At 33.9% G+C, this 20,252-nt stretch overlaps 2 protein-coding genes across 4 annotated transcripts; one reads left to right on the forward strand and one right to left on the reverse strand.

The window, feature by feature from the left end:
- Nucleotides 1–9,121: 9,121 nt before the first annotated feature.
- LOC110644737 (xyloglucan endotransglucosylase protein 1) lies at nucleotides 9,122–13,173 on the forward strand. Of its 2 annotated transcripts, XR_009144061.1 has the most exons (4): nucleotides 9,122–9,464; nucleotides 9,592–9,788; nucleotides 9,911–11,019; nucleotides 12,536–13,173. XR_009144061.1 is itself a non-coding variant. In XM_021797659.2 (3 exons), the coding sequence occupies exons 1-3, from the start codon at nucleotides 9,192–9,194 to the stop codon at nucleotides 10,278–10,280; spliced, it is 840 nt and encodes a 279-aa protein (XP_021653351.2). In that variant the 5' UTR covers nucleotides 9,122–9,191; the 3' UTR covers nucleotides 10,281–11,861. The 2 variants fall into 2 exon arrangements, 1 of the variants encoding a protein (XP_021653351.2); XM_021797659.2 differs by lacking the exon at nucleotides 12,536–13,173 and having other exon boundaries at nucleotides 9,911–11,861.
- A 191-nt stretch (nucleotides 13,174–13,364) lies between these two features.
- LOC110644736 (transcription factor GTE12) lies at nucleotides 13,365–18,739 on the reverse strand. Of its 2 annotated transcripts, none has more exons than XM_021797658.2 (11): nucleotides 18,526–18,739; nucleotides 16,988–17,737; nucleotides 16,046–16,103; nucleotides 15,837–15,974; nucleotides 15,682–15,746; nucleotides 15,543–15,603; nucleotides 15,365–15,448; nucleotides 15,146–15,267; nucleotides 14,908–14,974; nucleotides 13,942–14,063; nucleotides 13,365–13,808 (listed from the first exon to the last, which is right to left on the reverse strand). In XM_021797658.2, the coding sequence occupies exons 2-11, from the start codon at nucleotides 17,726–17,728 to the stop codon at nucleotides 13,566–13,568; spliced, it is 1,701 nt and encodes a 566-aa protein (XP_021653350.1). In that variant the 5' UTR covers nucleotides 17,729–17,737; nucleotides 18,526–18,739; the 3' UTR covers nucleotides 13,365–13,565. The 2 variants fall into 2 exon arrangements, with proteins under 2 accessions (XP_021653350.1, XP_057991840.1); XM_058135857.1 differs by lacking the exon at nucleotides 18,526–18,739 and adding an exon at nucleotides 18,472–18,492.
- Between the last annotated feature and the right edge of the window lie 1,513 nt (nucleotides 18,740–20,252).

Genomic DNA, 20,252 nt, shown 5'->3' on the forward strand with positions numbered 1-20,252 from the left:
GTCTCAGTAAGCATTATTATTATTATTGTGCTAATTTTACATACGGGGAGAAATCTTAGAAAAATGGTAAATATGAATATAGACACAGCTAATATATGTTGTTTTATAGTATTTGCTCTCCAGATATTTATGTTTCATGTTTTATATGTCTGGTTTGGGTCATGTTCGATGGCCAGTTAGTTTGTTCCATTTTAACCTGGGTACTAATTATGCCCAATATTAGGGATGGCAAGCGCCCCAACGGGACTGGGATAGGTAGGGAACCGATAGCAACGGAGTGCTACTGGAGTCGTGTGGGGGAGAGTGTCAGGTCTCAATGGGATAGAGATAGACAAGGGTTTCTCAATCCCATATCAAATAAGAAAGGGGTCGATCCAAGAGACAAGTGCGGTCTGTTATGTAGCTTATTTGTGTCTGGCTAGCAATATGAGGAATCTTGGCAAGGCATTTTAGAGGATGTCTACGTGTGGAAGTGGGCGAGTGTTTTGGCAAATTGGTGGCCAACAAGTTGCTTAAGTGTTTGCGTTGGGCGAGCACGACAAATGGTGTGTGGGCTCCTATGTGCGAGGGAGTGTGACAAGTTGTGCGGGGAAGCGACATGAACGCGCACAAATGAGGGCGTTTACGAGATGAGGTGCGGGAGAATGTACGGTTCGGCAATTTTCCACTCCTGTTCTTAGCAGTTGGCAATGTCGTCACAAGTTAACTCTTGCCCTATGCAGCTGACAATTATGAATCTATACAGGTACATGCGAGAAACCTCGAAGATGTTTAATATTTGGGCCTAAGTGAGCTTGTGAGTTGCAGCCTGTGGATGTTAGGCCACATTTTATAGCTGGGAATTGCTTGTGTGTTCTTAGGAGGTACAAGGAATCTAAAGAGAAGTTCTTGTTGGCCCTGGAGGCAGCTGAGGTGAGTGGGAATCAATGGGCTTACTTGCTTCCTCAGATATATGTCAATCTTGGTATTGCACTAGAAGGTGAGGGTATGGTTTTAAGTGCCTATGAATATTACAGAGAAGCTGCTATTCTTTCCCTACTCACTTAGAGCACTGAAACTTTTGGGTAGTGCTTTATTCGGGGTAGGGGAATATATGGCGGCTGTTAAGGCCTTGGAAGAGGCTATTTTTATGAAATCGGATTATGCTAATGCCCATTGTGATCTGGCTTCTGCATTGCACGCCATGGGTGAAGATGAGAAGGCCATAGAGGTGTTTCAAAAGGCTATTGATTTAAAACCCAGCCATGTGGATGCTTTGTATAATTTGGGTGGACTTTATATGGACTTGGGCAGGTTTCAGAGAGCTTCTGAAATGTATACCAGGTTGTTAGCTGTGTGGCCAAACCATTGGCGGACACAGCTCAATAAGGCTTTCTTGTTGTTGGGGCCTGGTGAAACTGAGGATGCTAAGAAAGCTTTGAAAGAAGTTTGAAAATGACAAAGTGGTATCAGAGCAGGCCCCAGATGATCCGAATCACGCCAAGCACCCCAACTGGACTGAGGTAGGCAGGGTCCACACTATTTTGTATTCCATACATATTAACTTTCAAGTACAAGGTATATATATAGGAGTTTAGGCTACCTCTCAAGTTCTAATTACGTGAACGTAAGTTAATATCCATTCACGAATCATCCAAGAAACCCAAAAAAACACATACTTTGAACTATTACATTAATTATATTTAATCACCAAGAAAAAACTAAAGACAAATGAACCTAGACATATATAGGAAATTACAAATTATTTTTTCAACGCTCCCTCTTAATTTGCAATTTTCTTTTTCACTCCAAGACTAGCACGTAATCTTTGAAAAACCTCAAACTTGAGTCTCTTGGTAAAGATATCTGCAATTTGATCTTGAGACTTCACATACTTGAGCTCTACTTCCTTTTTAGCAATGCATTCTCTAATAAAATGATACCTTGTATCTATATGCTTGCTTCGATCATAAAATACCGGATTCCTAGTGAGAGCTTATGCGGACTTATTATTAATGCAAATCTCTGTGGCTCCCTCTTGAGTTAAATGAAGCTCCTTTAACAATCTTCTAAACCAAATAGCATGACAAGTACAGGAAGTTGCCACCACATATTCCAATTCACAAGTTGACAACGTAACAATGGATTGCTTTTCAGAACTCCATGTAATTGCACAATCACCCATAAAAAATACAAAACTAGTTGTACTTTTTCTATCATTAACATCTCTAGCAAAATTACTATCACAAAATCCCACAAGCTTGAACTCATTAGATGAAGAATAAAATAACCCAAAATCAATGGTACCTTTAAGGTAACGTAGAATTCTTTTAGCAACATTCATGTGAGAGGAGATAGGAGCTTCCATAAAACACACTTACTAACCCAACTGCAAAGAGAATATCGGGTCTTGAGAATGTCAAGTATCTCAAGCTTCTCACAAGGCTTTTAAAGAGAGTGTAATTTACCTTTTCTCCACTATCGAATTTTGACAACTTATTTCCACATTCCATAGGTGTGTTCACAAGATTGCAATCAAGCATTTTGAATTTCTCCAAAATTTTCTTTGCATATCCTTCTTGAGAAATAAAAATGTCATCTTCCATTTGCTTCACCTCTAGGCCTAAATAGTAAGTCATGAGACCAATGTCGGTCATCTTAAATTCAAGAGTCATTGTTTTCTTGAATTCTTCAATAAAGTTTGAATTGTTGCATGTGAAAAATGAGATCATCCACATATAAACAAACAATTAAAATATCACCATTAGCATACAGCTTCACATAAAGAGCATATTCATGAAGACAACGTATAAACCTATTATCTTGAAAGTGCTTATCAATCTGGCTATTCCATGCTCTTGGTGCTTGTTTTAGCCCATACAAAGCTTTCTTTAATCTCAACACTTTATCTTCATACCCTTCAACCACGAAACCCAATGGTTGTTTTGCATAAACCTCCTCTTCAAGATAGCCATTGAGAAAAGCCGACTTCACATCAAGTTGAAAGATTTTCCACTTCATTTGTGATGAAATAGCTATGAGCAAATGAATAGTCTCCATGCGTACAATTGGTGCAAACACCTCTTCATAATTTTCTTTTGTAAGGCGAGGGAATTGAAAAGAAAGAAGACCATTGCTAGCCATTTCTCAAATTGTTCAAGATTAAAGAAAGAGGCTCTGATACCACTTTGTTCGAAAAGAAAGAGGAGAGAAAACACTATTTTGTATTCCACGCATATTAACTTTCAAGTACAAGGGGTATATATATGAGTTTAGGCAACCTCTCAAGTTCTAATTACATGAATCTAAGTTAATATACATTCATGAAAACCCAAAAAGATACATACTTTGAACTATTACATTAATTATATTTAATCACCAAGAAAAAACTAAAAGACAAATGAACCTAGACATATATAGGAAATTGCAAATTATTTTTTCAACAAACATGGATTTGTGATCGTTTAACATGACCACCATATCTGAAGCAACTAATAGCTTTTCAAGCAGCAACAAGCTTGGTAAAGGTGGTTTTGGACCTGTTTATAAGGTGACAAAATAAATGTGCTTCTTAAACAAGATTTATCTTCTCTTTTTTACTATTATTTTTAAAGAAATAAAAAATGTCTAAGCTCTTTAAATGTTTAGGGTACATTGGTGGAGGGGCAAGAAATACCAGTGAAAAGGCTTTCCAAGAATTCTAGCCAGGGATTGAATGAGTTCAAAAATGAAGTTATATTAATTGCTAAACTACAGCACCGCAATCTCCTAAAGCTTCTTGGTTGCTGCATTCATGGGGATGAAAAAATGTTAATATATGAATATATGCCCAACAAAAGCCTGGACTACTTTATTTTTGGTTTGAACCTTCCAGATTAACAACATTTATCTTTTTTGCACTAATTATTTTGTTTTCAGCTCAAGTAGGTGTTGAACATAGTAAAATAGATGGGATATTGTTTAGATCAAACAATAAGCAAATTGCTAGATTGGTATAAGCAAGTTCACATTATTGGCAGAATTACTACAGTACTTCTTTATCTTCATCAAGACTCAAGACTGAGGATTGTTCATAGAGATCTAAAAGCCAATAATATTCTATTGGACAGTGACATGAACTTAAAAATTTCAGACTTTGGCCTCACAAGAACATTTCAAGCAGATCAAATTAAGGTCAATACAAGAAGAGTAGTTGGAACATAATATCTTTATAATTATTTTGTGGCTCTCATTAGCGTGTTAAAATTTTTTTTCTTTCTTGTAATTTGCAATGGCTACACGTCTCCTGAATATGCAATGAACGGACTCTTCTACATGAAATCTGATGTTTTTAGTTTTGGCATCTTGGTTTTGAAGATACTGAGTGGAATGAAAAATAGAGGATTTTGTCATCCAGAGCATGACCTTAACCTTCTTGGGCATGTAAGCAAAGCATATGCATAGCATGCACTTCATAAGCATGAAGAACAGACACTTAAAATAGCGTGCCATAAAACTGAGACAATTGTAATGTTTAAATGAACAAAATTTTACAAGTTAAGGCAACATTGTCAGAGATCATATGCAAATTAGATTGACATCAAGCCTATGCTGATGCATCACTTTGACTTGTTTCAGGCATGGATGCTATGGATTAAAGGGACTCCACTGGAACTAATTGATGAATATTTAACAGTCTCTTGCACTTTATCTGAAGTGGTAAGATGCATTAATGTGGCTCTAGTATGCATGCAAAAAAGACCGAATGATAGGCCGAGCATGTTGTCTGTGGTCGTAATGTTGAGCAGTGAGAATCCATTGCCTCAGCCGAAATAGCCTAGATTTTTTATGGAAAGGATTCCTCCTGAAGCAGACACTTCATTAAACAAACACCAACCTTGCTCTGCTAATGAAGTTTTTGTGACATTGTTAGAACCAAGGTAAACTATCAATACTGCCCGAAACTTAAAGTGAAAATGGGAACATTTTGTAATCAAACAATCACTCAAGACTCAAGTGATATTGTTAAGGATGATGAAAGATGGTTTTGAGAAGAATATAATAATATCAAATGTTTGATAAGCTTCTGATTATATCCATAATGAAACCTTAGAAATCAAGTATTTCAAGTGTCCTATAGTTCACCTTGATACTGGAATTGTGATTATGGCGAATATTACTGGATTCTTATCTTTTAATGACTGAATCGAGTAATATACAATGGTAAAAGTGAGTGTCCGACCTACATATGATAACTCAAGCTTTATCCAAGTATCCTTCCAGTTAGCAAGTACTCAGATGCCTGCCCATAAGTAACATTTTCATGGGTTGTAGTAGCAATAACAATTCATATAAACTCTTTTAACTTGCTAACATTTTATGATGAGTTGTGTACACAAAAGATCTCTTCTTGAAGTGAAATAGTAAAATTACTTGTCACTGAAAAACTATCTTATAATTAAATTGTTGTGAAAAAATCATACACACACAAAATAAAGAATATAAAATTTAACATGGTTTGGCGTAAGCCTATTCCACCAAATAAATTCACTATTAAGGAAAAATAATTAAAATCACTAATTATTTTTCTCACCCTCAAAATCACTCAAACAAAAACTCACAAAATTCAACACACCTCTTCACTTTGTGGGCTCTCTACAATACATTCCATATAATGGCTAACCAACTATTCATATATATAGACCACTAAAACCTAGTCCTTTTAGGACTTTAATTATTAAACTTCATAATTTAAATTCTACTAAACTTTCCAAACAATTATACTTCCTAATTCCAATTGGACTTGGACTCTAACAATCTCCACCTCCAAGTCAAATGGAATTAATCTTTACAATTCCTGTAAAAGTCAATTTTCTCTTGGGTACTTCCTTGCACTCTTGATAATTGATGTTGCCTCATGCTTCCACTTGCATTCTTCCAATCAATGTGCTTCCTTCTAATTTGTAAAGATTATTTGTACCAATCTTCTCACCCTTCATGATCACAAGAGCACCTCAGCTAACTCTTATGACTCCACCATGAATTGAACACCCATAACTCAAAGAATCTAATTTACCCAAGGAAATTAAGTTCCTTTAAAATTTAGGAACATATCTCACTTCATTGAACACTTTTACTTGATTACCATGCAACTTGATCTTCACTCTTCCAATACCTTCAACTTCCATCTTATTCCCCTAGTTTCACTTTTTCTCCTTTCTTTTCTTCAATCACATCAAACCACTCATTCTCTGAGTAAATATGGAATGGACAAGCAGAATCCATTAACCACTCATCTTGTAATGGATCTTTTGCCTTTTCCTTATCATCATCCACATTCAAACATTCCCCATCAACACGATCATCCATTGCAATTGCAGCAATTCCTTCTTTTTCTTTTCAATGACTCTTTTTGAATTGTTTAAATTCTGTAAGATCTTCCTTCATCTTCACACAACGGTATTGAATGTGACCCTTCTTATGACAGTAGTAACATTCTCTATCTTGATGGCCTACTCGTGGTCTTGAGTTTGATCTACTATTCCTTCTCTAATTATTTCCACGTGGATTGTTTCTACCATGACTAGAACCAGCAACAAAAGCTCTACCTTCATTACTACTACTTGTCTTCTTGAATTTTTCATCATCCAAGATAACAACAGTAACCTCCTCCACCTTTAAAGTCTCATTCCCAACTGTTAGAGCTGTCACCAAGCTTTTATAAGAGTGTGGGAGAGAGGTTAAAAGCAAGAGGGCTTTATCTTCTTCATTAACCTTCACACCAACACTAGCCAATTGGGTAATTAATTTATTAAAATTATTAAGATGATCCTTTATATCGGTACCTTCATCCTTTCTGAGTTGGTACAACTCCTTCTTCAAGTACAAATGATTTGTGAGTAATTTTGACATGTATAGGCTCTCCAATTTCTTCCACAAAACAACAGATGAGGTCTTCTTCAAGACATTGTACTTCACATCTGGGGCTAATGTCAATATAATCGTACTCACAATCCTTTGTTAAAGCTCTTCTCAATCATCATCTTTAATGGTCGCTGATTTCTTCTCGTTTAATGCTTTAATTAATCATTGTTGTACAAGGACATCTTTCACGGTGCTTTGCCATAAACAAAAATTATTTTTCCAATCGAACGACTCCACCTCAAATTTTGTACTCACTATCTTTAACATCTCAAACCACAGCTCTGATATCACTTGTTGTGTAAAATCACATACTCACAAAATAAAGAACATAAAATTTAACGTGATTTGGCATAAGCCTACTCCACCAAACAAATTCACTATCAAGAAAAAATAATTATAACCACTAATTATTTTTCTCACTTTCAAAATCACTTAAACAAAAACTCACGAAATTCAATACACCTCTCCATTTTGTAGGCTCTCTGCAATACATTTCATATAATGGCTAACTAATTATTTATATATATAAGTTACTAAAACTTAATCTTTTTAAGACTTTAATTATTAAATTTTATAATTTAAATTCTGTTAAATTTTTTAAATTAATTATACTTTTTAAATTAATTATACTTCCTAATTTCAATTAGACTTGAACTTCAACACAGATTTACAGAATGGGCATTTTCAATCACAGCTCATCAGTTGCACTAATCATTAGCATGAATGAGTAATGGCATTCTGTGTGGAGTGTGGAATGCCCGTAATTATTAGGCTGGCAGGCATAAAAGTATGTGTTCATAGTCAAATTTGATGTGTCCACCTACAATTTCTTTGCGCTCGTTTTATAATATAGCAGTCTAATATGCCCTATATGAAATGTTAGATCAATAAATAATAACCATATATACATAAATGGATTGGCTTACTATTTCATGTAATATACTTATATGGTTTAGCTTTATAATATAATTTTTCCTTTAATTTTAAATATTTTTTCAATTTTTTTCTAATTATTTACACAATTATTTTTTACACTTTTTTAATTCTCGATACTCTATCAATTTTATTACTTTATTATTTTATATATTCACTAAAATTTTTAATATCATATACCTCGATTACTTTGTTATTATTTTATACCCTTAATAAAATTTCTAATACCCTTTATTTTAATTTTATTCTCTTTTAAATTATTTTTTTAATTATCAAATTTTATCACATCATTTTTTCTAAAAGACGAGCAATAAATTAGAAACTTAATAAATAGGAACTTAATTTTTACAAAATTAAGTTCAAGCATTTTCTTTTTTAAAATTTTTTAAGAAAAAAAAAATCAATTTCATCTCTTTTTATTTCTCTAATTTTTTAATTAAGTCAAAGTCTTTACTTAATAAATTTTCTTAAAAAGACAAATTAATTTTATTCTTTTCTTCTTAATTTATTTTTATTGAAAGATTTTTAACAAAAATTAAAATATTTTTATAAACATAACTTAATTTCAAATCGATAAATTTTTTCTTTCAATTTTTTGGTTTAAATTACGCTCTAAACTATTTTGAACCGTCCTCTATAATGGTTTGAACTAAGGTTTGAACAAGAACCAACTCTCCTATGGTAATTTAGCTCAGGTTGAACCTAAACCAGTGATTCTTAGACCAAGGCCACACCCCACCGAGCGAATACAAGAATTTTCTTGTTGGAGACATTCCAGATCCTAGCTCTCCTATGGTAATTTAGCTCAGGTTGAACCTAAACTAGTGATTCTTAGACCAAGGCCATACCCCACCGAGTGAATACAAGAATTTTCTTGTTGGAGACATTCCAGATCCTAGCTCTCCTATGGTAATTTAGCTCAGGTTGAACCTAAACTAGTGATTCTTAGACCAAGGCCACACCCCACCGAGTGAATACAAGAATTTTCTTGTTGGAGACATTCCAGATCCTAGCTACGTGGAAAAGGGAAGTAATGAGCAAGCATTGTCAATTATGTGTATGTATCATTGCCTTGTTTGAAAATGTGTATGGGATACACCGCTATTAAGCTCATGACAAAGTTAATTAATCTCTAACCAAATTCTCCCGTCCTACTGGGGATTAAACCATGTTTAATTAGTCTTGTCCCTAATCCTTAATCTCCTATCTATAGCATGTTTGATTATTCCAGCTTAATTTTAAGGCATTATCTATATATATATGCAGTCCTCAAAAAAGTCCTTGTTTAGGGCCAGGGACTCAAGGACTGGCGAGGAGAAGAAGAGGGGGGTCTATATTATTATCTGTCTCTCTCTTCATTCGTTCCTTCCATCAACATGGGAAATGGAGTTGCAGTAATATTTTTGTTTTCCCTCCTTCTGGCGCGTTCTTTCCTTGCAGCTTCTGCAGATAATTTCAATCAAGATGTAGGCGTAACATGGGGTGATGGTCGCGGCCAGATTTTCAATGGAGGAAATCTTATCTCGCTGACTCTTGACAAGATCTCTGGCTCTGGCTTCCAGTCCAAGAACGAATACCTCTTTGGAAGGTTTGATGTGCAAATGAAGCTTGTCCCTCGCAACTCTGCAGGCACCGTCACCACATTCTATGTAATTAATTCTTCCACCTTCCAATTTTAAAAACAAGAATAACAATAATCATATTAATTAATTATATAGGTAATTATTAATTGTAATTTGCATGGGTTTTGTTTTCCTCCATATAATTTGGTTGCAGTTGTCATCTGATCCAAGTCCAACCCATGACGAGATTGATCTTGAATTCTTGGGTAACTTGAGTGGGTCTCCTTACACCGTCCATACTAATGTGTACACCCAAGGAAAAGGGAATAGGGAGCAAGAATTCGATCTCTGGTTCGATCCAACTAAAGATTTTCACACATACTCTATAATATGGAACCCCCAACGCATCATGTAAGATACTGCACAATAACCTAATTAAATAATTTAATTTTAATTGGTCTTAATTGTCCAAAATGTGAAGAAGGAAGAAAAAAAAAAGATGATTTATACATGTTGTACGTGTTGGCATGCAGTATCTACGTAGATTACATTCCCATAAGAGTGTTCGAGAATGAAGAAGCAATTGGAGTTCCATTCGCGAAGAGCCAGCCCATGAGGGTTTATGGAACCATATGGGATGGAGAACAATGGGCAACGAGAGGAGGACAAGTGAAAACAGATTGGTCAGGTGCTCCATTCACTGCCTATTACAGAAATTTCAATGTCCAGAGTGCCAATTCTGTTGGAAACAAACCTTGGCTAACTCGAGGAATCACTACAAAGGATCGAAATTGGCTTCGATGGGCCAAAAGAAATCACATGATCTATAACTATTGCACCGATCGCAACCGTCATACTCCCCGTCCTGAATGTCACCGGCGACGGAAATCTAGATCCTTGTAGACAAATTTTTGTTGCTTCAATTATGAGATTGGAAACCAATTACCATCCATGAACAAGAGAAAATTTGTGACTGAATCACTTGTATGATTCGAAGCACAGACATATTTCCCAGAATGAATATCTAAAATTTGGGTCGCCGAGTCAAGTACTTTTGGAAAAGAGCTTATTAGGTGAACTAATTTCTCACGTAGAGTCTACTTTTTAAAAATAAATAAATAAATAATAAGAAAGGATTACCCTTTATAATATAGTCCAGCCCAATGGGTCTAATCATTTGGGCTTTAGCAAAAAGTTTAGGCCCAAGGATCTTACCCAAAGAGATTTCGATTCCGGGTTATATTTGTACTTGATCCGACTCTAACCCATCGAGATTTGGATCGGATCATTCTGTCAACAATCGAACCTACCGAGAGCAAGAAGACGCAGCTGAGAAAACTAACGCGAAAATGGCGGTGGAAGAGGAACGAAAATCGTCGACGCCAACTACAGAAGAAACACCGAATCCAAACTCTAAACCTAGGGCAAGACGATGTTAACGATGATGCGCTGGAAGAAGGAGAGATTGTCGGAGATGAGGAATCATCGGCCAAGAAACCAAGCGCTGTAAGTTAACAGCCGCACCTTCTCGAGTTCCAATGGACGTTCTGGTTCGATAACCCTTTAGCTAAGGCCAAGCAATCACCTGAGGATATTCTATGCGTTCTGTCTATACTTTTGCTGCTGTCGAGGAGTTTTGGAGGTCTTCTTCTCTTCTTTCATTGCTCTTCTTTTGGTTTAATTTTGCTTCTATTTCTGGATTCCTTTATTTTTTGCTTGGTTGATGATAAAATTGATGGAAGGAAAGGAGAGGGAATTGAGATTCCAAGGTTTTGGTTTATTCATTGAGGAAATAGAGGTCTGATGAACGTACTTTCTCGTAAGGGAAGTTATGGAACGCCTTTGAGACAAAGAATGAGCAATCGTGTTTATGTGGAAAATTGTAGTTTCAGTTCATTGCGAAATTGCAAAATTGCGGAATCAGAAATGATTTAGAGGTGTTAGAAATGCTATCTTGATTTTCTTGCGTAATCAATGATAGATATTTGCTATTAGTGCATTGTGACCTCATTAAGAAATAATTGTCTCCAAATCTATATTTTCTTTGCCATCTGCTTGTTATTAAATCAGATGCTTCCTTTTGTTTCTATTGGATTATCTGACAACAATTAGAGATTCTTTTTCTTTAAGGGGCAAATTTAGTTAGGTATTTGTTAAAATGAATGAAAATTTCTCTTGTGATGTAGTATTCTTCCAGACTGATGGGTGTTAAGTGATGCCTAGAAGTAAACAATATTTTATTGGGAGTTTTTAATTTTGGATTTGTGAAAATGTAGTTCTTGAATTGCCCAAGCGGCGTGACCATTAACTTGTACTTTAAATTGCTGGATATTGTTTGTATCCAATTTTAAGCATACGCCTTCATGTCTGTATGTTTCATGGAATAATTGGACGTGGAAATTTAGGCAATTGGACAGATTTTTTAATTATACAATCAAATGTTCATTGAGGACTAGGAATCTAAACATGGATAATTCTTTTCAATTCGGATCTTTGTTCTTATCATGATCATTCTCTTTCCCCTTCGGGACGAAGGGTATATTATATATATGTACTCCCTGCAAAGAGCAATTTTATATCTGCATAATTGTACTCATGCATATAAAATTCAAAAATTTAGATGAATTCATGGGACTAAAATCTTTTCATTGTATTTGGCCTCTCTGTTATCATAAAGTTATGATTGTTCTTTGAAAACCACTTTAATATTTCATATGAAGACAGAAATATGAATATCTTTTAGGCGTTTTTTTTTCTTAAGTAATTTACCTTATTGCGACATACATGCAACTGAACTGGAATCTAATAAACTGCCGAGGAGTTTTTGTTCATCCTAGGAATGATATGCCATTTAGGTGATAGAATGAGTTTCTAGCAACTCCATTCTTAGCAAGTAGGACACTTGCTGGAATTTGTATTTTGCATTCGAGTTGTGCAATGTTCACAGAAACAGTGAAGTATTCTAAGGTCTTTGCAATCTACTTTGTGTCTCTTGCTCATTACATCTATGATCCTCGTCCACAGAGTGAAAAAAGTAACTATCATTCTGGACTAATGAACCCTTTATACGCACATTTACTCAGAAAAAAAAAAAAAGTTCACATTTTAACCATTAACTTCCTCATTTACCTGTCCTGATATAGAAATCACTCTGACAGTGAAATTATGCTGTATCCATCGTATTCATCCTAGCAAGCTGGCTTTGGGGGCTGACTTTCATTTTTTCAAGAATAAAATTGAGCCAAAGTGAGAGGATCCTGTTTGTGCCAGTGGAGGGAAGTGGACTGTAACTTTTGGCCAAGGGAAATCTGATACCAATTGGTTATATACGGGGTGTTTCTACATTGTTGTGAGCTATTAAATAACACTGACTGCTATACGATGGAGCTTCTTATTCTATTTACATTCTTTTATTAGTTGCTGTCCATGATTGGAGAACAGTTTGATCATGGAGATGAAATCTGTGGAGCAGTTGTCAGTGTCAGAATTAAGCACGAAAAGATAGCTCTTTGGACCAAGAATGCTTCAAATGAAGCTGCTCTTCTGAGGAGAAAAAGAATGAATGCTTATCAAATTCAGTTTAGTTATGTACTTGAAGGTGTTGTATATAGTGGAACTTCATATAGAACTGTCAATTATGTTGTTTGTTGTAAATGTTATTTGTATTAGAAATACTGGATGCATAAGAATTAGGTTATTATAAATAGGGCTTTTAATATCTCTCCTCGGCAGTGAAAAAGCATGCGGTAGTTTGTGAATGTAGGCACACTTGCCAAATTACACATTCTTTTGTTCATTTTTCTCGCAATTTTTCTAAACGGAAACTGTGCCTGACCAGATTTAGCTCGATATTCTTAGTTCCTTGCCTGCATTAATTTCCACAAAACAATTAAAATCCATCGGTGAGACTATGACAAGTGCCAGTACAATGCTTTCCATAATTCTTTTTTTCTTTCCTTTCTTTGCTAACTAAAAGCTATGATCAAGTTTAGAAAGTCAACGATTTAACTATTTTATATTCATCCTATAAATACTGGTGTTAATTACAAAGTCACCCTCACCCCCACCCTTTCCTACAAAAACATACTCATTTACAAATAATGTTTCTCTTTCCCCTCTCACTGCCAACCTTTTAACAGACAGGAAAAGAAAAAGGAAAATAGAAGTTCTTATTAAAGATTCAAATATTCATGGAAATATTTCTCCTTCCTCTTCGTCTCCATTTACTACCATCTCATCCTCATCCCAAATATCATCCTTTATGAACAAACCCAATCGCTCCAGCGGGCTCCCAGTGTAAGCTGCTTCCATCTCTCCGTTTGTCACCCGTTTACTGCCAATGCGAAAATGATAGGAAAGGGAACCTCCACTAAGCTTCTCGAGTTCTTTCAGAATCTCCAGGTTCTGCTCAATATCAGCAGTTTTTTCCATCTATATGGAGAGGGACAATAAAAAAAAAAGCAGGGGCAGAATTTCATTAGACTACCATCTATGTAAAATTTATCAGAAAGTAATTAAACCTTAGAATTTTTTTTTCCAAGACACATTTTGCTAAAGTGCAAACCTTCTGCAATGCAATTCGAGCAGCTTCTCTTTCTTTCTCCCTTTGTTTTTTCAATTCAATTTCTTCCCTCATTCGTGAGGCAGCTTCAGCGGCTCTGATTTGAGCTTCAATCCAAGCCTTCTCTGTAGTGTTACAAAACCATAATTTGTTGTTAATGCTAAAGTACTTGAATATAACACTACACATACAAAGGTCAGCATCCAGCATTGACACCAACATAATCAGAAATTCTTCACCAGCTAATAAAGAGAAATTTCTTGGATTGACAAATATGTTAATGTGATCACTTCACACATTCACATTTTGAATAATTTTAGATTTAAAAGCAAAGCCACAGGTCTTTACAAAATCAAATATCATTAATTGTTAATTTACTCCATTTGGAAATCATCCAAATATGGTATCTAACTGCTTATCTAAACTTACATTGCATTGTATTCCAAGGTCAACCAAACAAAACCTCTAGAAGAACATGACAATGAAGAGAACAGTAATGATAACATAAAAGTCTAGAAGCATAACTTCCACTTGATAGTATGCATACAAAATTTCACATAACTTGCAATTTTAGGACTCCATCATCCCTCAATATTTCATCAAACATATCTTAAATATTCAGGATATCAGGCCTTTTCAATAAGAATTAAGTAGTTCAACAACAAAAACAAAATCTGACAACTAAGGATTTCCTTGCTAAATTTAACTATACTATCATTGCATTTATCAGAAAACTTCAATTTCCACAACATTTCCCCTGCCAATCCATTTAAACACGGAGCAAGAAACATGTTAGAGCACACTAGAAGAATCCTAAAGGAACTAAGAAAGAAAGGTGTTATTGTTTTGTTTGTAATTGTTGTGTCTGAAAGGGGGCCACAAGACAAGAAACAGACAGCAACACCTTGATGCCTAAATAAACCATTACATTCAATTGGTAATATTTAGATAGAAAGTTGCTTAAATCACCTTCACGCTGCCTCCTTTCCAACCTTTCCTTCTCCTGCTGCATCTTCACTGGATCACCCTTATCACCCTTATAACAAGAAAGAGTCCACATGAAAAATTAGGGACTAAACCATTATTCCTTCTTGCTCACATTGAGTAGAGACACTAGACAGTACAATTTAACATAAAATCCAATTCCCTCACCCACAAATGACAAAGAATGAAAGAAATAAGGAATAAGAGGGGCCTTGGGCCTTACATGATCTAGTAGTGTCTTATGCTGTGCTTTTAAGATAGTCTCTGCAAACCGGTGCCTTACTATTGCAGCACGAAGGGCCTTTGTTGGAGACAGTTGTACATCATAAATAGGAGGTCCCAGTCCTAAACCAAATAAGGAAGGAAAAACCTTTAATGTAGCTGACATGATAAAGTTAACAGTTAAGCCTCAACCCTGACTTTATAAATAAGATAAACTGACCTTCTCCAGATGTTACATCAGTTGCAGAAGTCATACGCTGAGAGCTCAGGCATGCATTTTCATCATCCAAAGCACTTACAGCCCCTTTACATAGATCCAAGCAGCAACCCAAATCATCAGGTCACCCAACACTAAGCATTATAATATCAGAAAATCACAAAGCATAAGATTCACTCACCATCAGAATCCGGATCTGACTTGCTCATTTGTGAAGTTGACATGCTTTCACGCTTAATACCCTATATTTGAACACAATTTCAATAATACATTGCAGTGCATACTAAGCAGAAGTCAGGAAAATGGACCCTACGAAATACCAGTTTCGCGACATCAGTGCCACATGCATTATCATCTCTGCCTGATGACCTCTCAGAAGATATATCTACACAAAGGTGAGTTTTAAGTAAGGTTGTCAAATAAATTAATGGGTTTTGAAAACAATAAAACCAAGGGAAAAAGATCAAGTAACAACCGGAGGAAGCATGGGTTGAATCACTTGGAAAGCAACATTGAGAAGCACTCCGACCACTTGCACCACATTCATTAACCACTGGGCTCAATGATGGCTTAACACTGATAGAGCAACAAACATTTCTGCCGCTACTAGTGCCTATAAGACACACTGCCAATTAGCTCCAACAAAGAGCCATAAAGCAGAAACTGTACTCTGCAACTTCATACCTTTGTAAGAATTTTGGTGTAATGCCCTGTGTATTTCCATTGGTTTAGAAAGCTTTACCTATATACAAAGCACAATTAAATGGATGATTCAATATATCCAACAGGAATATATTAACACAAGGAGACAGACAGACACACACACATTCATGATTTTAAATATGGGCCGTTACATTTAAATTTGTAACTGTAAAAGCCGTTAAGTAATGATCATTAAAGGTAACAGTTTTCCAGCTAAATTCTCTGCTTTTTTTTTTTTTTTTTTTTTTGATAAATGGTGTGTGTGTTTTTTTTTTGGGCAAAAAACTATCTTGGCCTTTTCATTTCCTCTATAGGCAATTAATCCATTTTCTCTCAACCAACTGTTAAGTAGTGATCCTAAGCCGGTGCTCTAGATCATCAAAAAAACAAGGTAGAAGTGAAGGAGATTAAAGAGTGAATTAATTTTTTTTTTTTTTAACTTTTAACTATCTTGAAATATTTTTAGGCAAATACATAAATAATTAGAAAATAATATCATAAAAAGTTTTAGGCTTTAATAATATTTGCTAAATATAAATATAGACACTCATTTTGGCGATACTTAGGTTAGTTATTTACTATCCTTTTAGCTATTTAGGTTTTAAATTGATTAATACTAATGTTGTATAAGAAAGGTGAATTTAATGTCTTTGTTTGATATATTTTTGCTCATTATTTAGTAGTATATCTTAGTTTTAATTATATGTTGAATATTTATTCATTTCATGAACTTAGTAAATTTTTCAAAAAAATTTTGCGTGGCGACAGCCATTACCATGAATGACATTTGCAAGCCGGTTTCCTTTACTTGCAATAGCCATCGCGGCTGCTGTTTAAAACCATGACACACATGCACATGCGCACATTCTTTCATAAGAAGGTGATGGAAAAAATACAAAGATCATTATGTAAGAAGCAACTTACTTCTGCAGCTCTTGCATTTAAAGAACTCCTCATTGTCTCATTTTCAGATAGTTTTGACTTCTTGGGTAAACCAGAGTTGCGCAAAGGGGGTGTTTCAGGACAATTCTGCCTTGTACCACTAATTTCCTTTGGCTTCCCACTCAAAATTTTTCCATCACCAGACTTAGACCTTTGGCATTTCCATTTTCCCTCCAGGGACTTCCATTTTGTCTCAAAAATCTTATTCATTGACTCTGCCATTTGGTGAACATAATTTGTTGGAGGATTATATAGCATAGCATTTGAGAAAGTCAGTCTGACATCAGCTGCGAACTCTTCAGCTCCAGAATACTGATTCTTTTCCAGCTTTGATTTTATTGTCCCTAAATCCATAGGATTTGATATAATTGAAAAATAGTCGGGAATATTCAGTGCCACTGGATCCACCGGTTCCCTAAAAGCCCAGCCAGATGGATTATTTATAAGAGATTTTAAAAGGGAAAAACACTGATGGGTGACACTGCGATCCATCTTCCGCTTCTTCTCTGGTTGACCCTCTACCATGCATGATGGGCCACGCTTATTAGCCCCAGGCACCACAGGCTTCAACCTTGTACTCTGGGTGTCACAGGCCCTGGAACCATAATTCTTGTCCGCATTACGCCCAGATTCACATGTCTTTATCCCAGAAACAGCTTCTGTTCTTTGGGTAGAAAACTTTATTTTTAACTTCTTTGCTATTACAGTTTCAGCAGCAATCATTCTTAACAACTGCAAGAAAACAAGAGCAGCACCGCCTTAGATTTCCAGGTTACAGATACCGTAAAATTGAACTCGGACACTAACAATGGATGAGCTGAGAGCTTCTCAACTCCACTCAACTCAACTAAGCCTTTATTCAAAAATTTGGGGTTGGCTTATTTAATTAAAAAAAAAAAACTAAAAATAGAATCCTTACAAGGGAATACGAATACAGATCGTATCAAAGAGGGGAAAAAGACGAAGCTTCAATTTTTATCTAGATAGCAATATTGGATTGGATTAACTAAGCGAACTAGAACGCCATGACCTCAATACCGAATTGGATTAGAGAAACAAATCAAAATCAGGAAGTAGTTTGACATAAGTTTTTACTTCGCTACGAAACTACAAAAGTTCAAAAATCACAAATAAGGACGCCGTAATCTATTAACAAACTCTAAGCACTTGAAAAGAGAGAGAGAGGGAAAAAAAAAACACTTTAAGGTTTGTAAAGGGAAACATAGAGTTAGACTTCCCAGAAAACAGAAACCAAAATCTTTCTTGCAATCTAAAACGTAAATTCTCTCAAAAAATATTACAAAAAAGAAACTCATCGAAATTAAAACAAATCACCATACAGAAATATACCAGCCAACAATCCATTCAAAAATTTATAGATTATCCGTAGTTAACCTACTGAGAACTGTAAACTTCTCGCTACATACTCTTATCAAATCAGGAAAACAAAGAAAGAGATTCAATACCCAAGGTCAACATATAAACGCATCGAAAGCCCCATAGCTTAACAATAAACTTACCGAACTAGAACAAGAGACCGTGAAAACACTAGATCGCGATGATAGAGAGCTAAAGGAAAGAAAGGGAGAGAGAAGCGAAGGGTTTTGAGTAGAGCATAGAGAGTGATAACTAGGGTTTCTCGCCCTCTATCTCTAACTCGCTCATTGACGCGAGCAAGACTTTGATCGAGTTTATCTATGGAAGATCCGCAAGTGTTACCGAGTTCCCCCGTAATTACGTTTCTGCCCTCAATGTCGGTTAGTGTGTTTTTTTTCTTTTCCAACTTGGTATTTTTTTGGAAAAACAATGCGGGTTTAGAATATTATATTTTCAAAAAAAAAAATGAAATATTGTTAAATTTAAGTTATGTAATATTTTTATCAATTTAGTTTTTAATAAAAATTAATAATTATTATAGTAATTAAAAATTAAATATGAAATGAAAATTATTTGTTATAGGAAGTATTAAAATATTTTTATTATTAATAATAAAAATTATAAAATAAATGAATTTTAAATATATTTTCATCTATTTTCAAAATATAAAACCTAAGTATTAATTATAATATAGTGTAAAAAGAAAAAAAATACATTTATGGTAATTTTTTATGGTTATTTTATTTTTTTATTTTTTTATACTTTATTTTTTAATCATTATATTAGATATTATCAATCCATGTAAGGATAATTATTGATAAAATAAATTTTACTTTAGTTAAAAAAAATATTATGATAGAGACTCACTTCACTTAAATAATTAGTAAATGATGCATATTTCCATATGAGAGTAATTATTTTATATATTTAATAAGTTATTTAAAAATAATTGATAGTGTATCATTTGTTTAGAAAATTATTAATTTATCAAAAATAAAGGTGAAAAATGCTACAAAATCTTTTAATTTAATTAAAATCTTTTTATAATTACTTTCTTTTAAAGTGACTAATAAGTAATATTAAAAAATATAAAATATAAATATAATAACAATTTTAAATGAGATTGTGATAATTTTTTTACTTTATTCATAAATGAATAACTAATATTAAGGGTGTTTTAAGCATTTTTTTTATTTAATCGTGACATTAAGAGAATACTTAATTTGACTTATAAGTTAGTTAAATTTATTTATAAATATAAAATCATAAGTAGATTAGTATTTAATTTGATTTATAAATTAAAAAATTTACTTAACATAAGTAAAAATATTTTACTTATAATTTATATATTTATTTTAAAATTACTTTTTAGTAAAATAAAATAAAATATTATATTATCTTAAAAAATTTAAAAATATTAACATTATCTTTATTTTAATAATTTAAATATTTAATTATATATTTTTTTAATAATTTTAATCAATTAAATTACTTTTAAACATATTTTAATTAAATATTTAAATTTTTTAAAATTATTTTAAAATAATTTTACTAAATAACTAATTATTTATTTTTAATTTAATTTATAAATTAAAAAATATATTTTAAAACAAAAATTAAAAACAACCAAATTAAACACCCTTCAATAATTTGAGCTATGAAAATAAAGAATCCTTTATAAATATGTATAATATTTTAGAGCACATTCACTTACTTATTGGTTGTGGCCCGACACTATAGAAACTGGGGCGTTCTTACCACAAGATTATAGGCTCTCATGGGACCCACTTACTATTTCTTAATTTAAAATAACAAATAATATTATTTTTTAATGTATGTCATGATTTTTCATTCATTCTCACTGAAATGA

Source organism: Hevea brasiliensis, chromosome 15 (assembly GCF_030052815.1).
Source record: "Hevea brasiliensis isolate MT/VB/25A 57/8 chromosome 15, ASM3005281v1, whole genome shotgun sequence".
In the NCBI taxonomy this organism is placed as follows: Eukaryota; Viridiplantae; Streptophyta; class Magnoliopsida; order Malpighiales; family Euphorbiaceae; genus Hevea; species Hevea brasiliensis.

Excerpts from the sequence above, each read along its gene's own strand:
- LOC110644737 (XM_021797659.2), top strand. The coding sequence starts at position 9,192 with ATGGGAAATGGAGTTGCAGTAATATTTTTGTTTTCCCTCCTTCTGGCG. Across the intron at positions 9,465-9,591 it reads GCACCGTCACCACATTCTAT|TTGTCATCTGATCCAAGTCC; the intron begins GTAATTAATTCT and ends ATTTGGTTGCAG. Across the intron at positions 9,789-9,910 it reads TGGAACCCCCAACGCATCAT|TATCTACGTAGATTACATTC; the intron begins GTAAGATACTGC and ends GTTGGCATGCAG.
- LOC110644736 (XM_021797658.2), bottom strand. The coding sequence starts at position 17,728 with ATGATTGCTGCTGAAACTGTAATAGCAAAGAAGTTAAAAATAAAGTTT. Across the intron at positions 14,975-15,145 it reads ATAAGACACTACTAGATCAT|GGTGATAAGGGTGATCCAGT; the intron begins GTAAGGCCCAAG and ends TCTTGTTATAAG. Across the intron at positions 13,809-13,941 it reads CTCGAATTGCATTGCAGAAG|ATGGAAAAAACTGCTGATAT; the intron begins GTTTGCACTTTA and ends CTCTCCATATAG.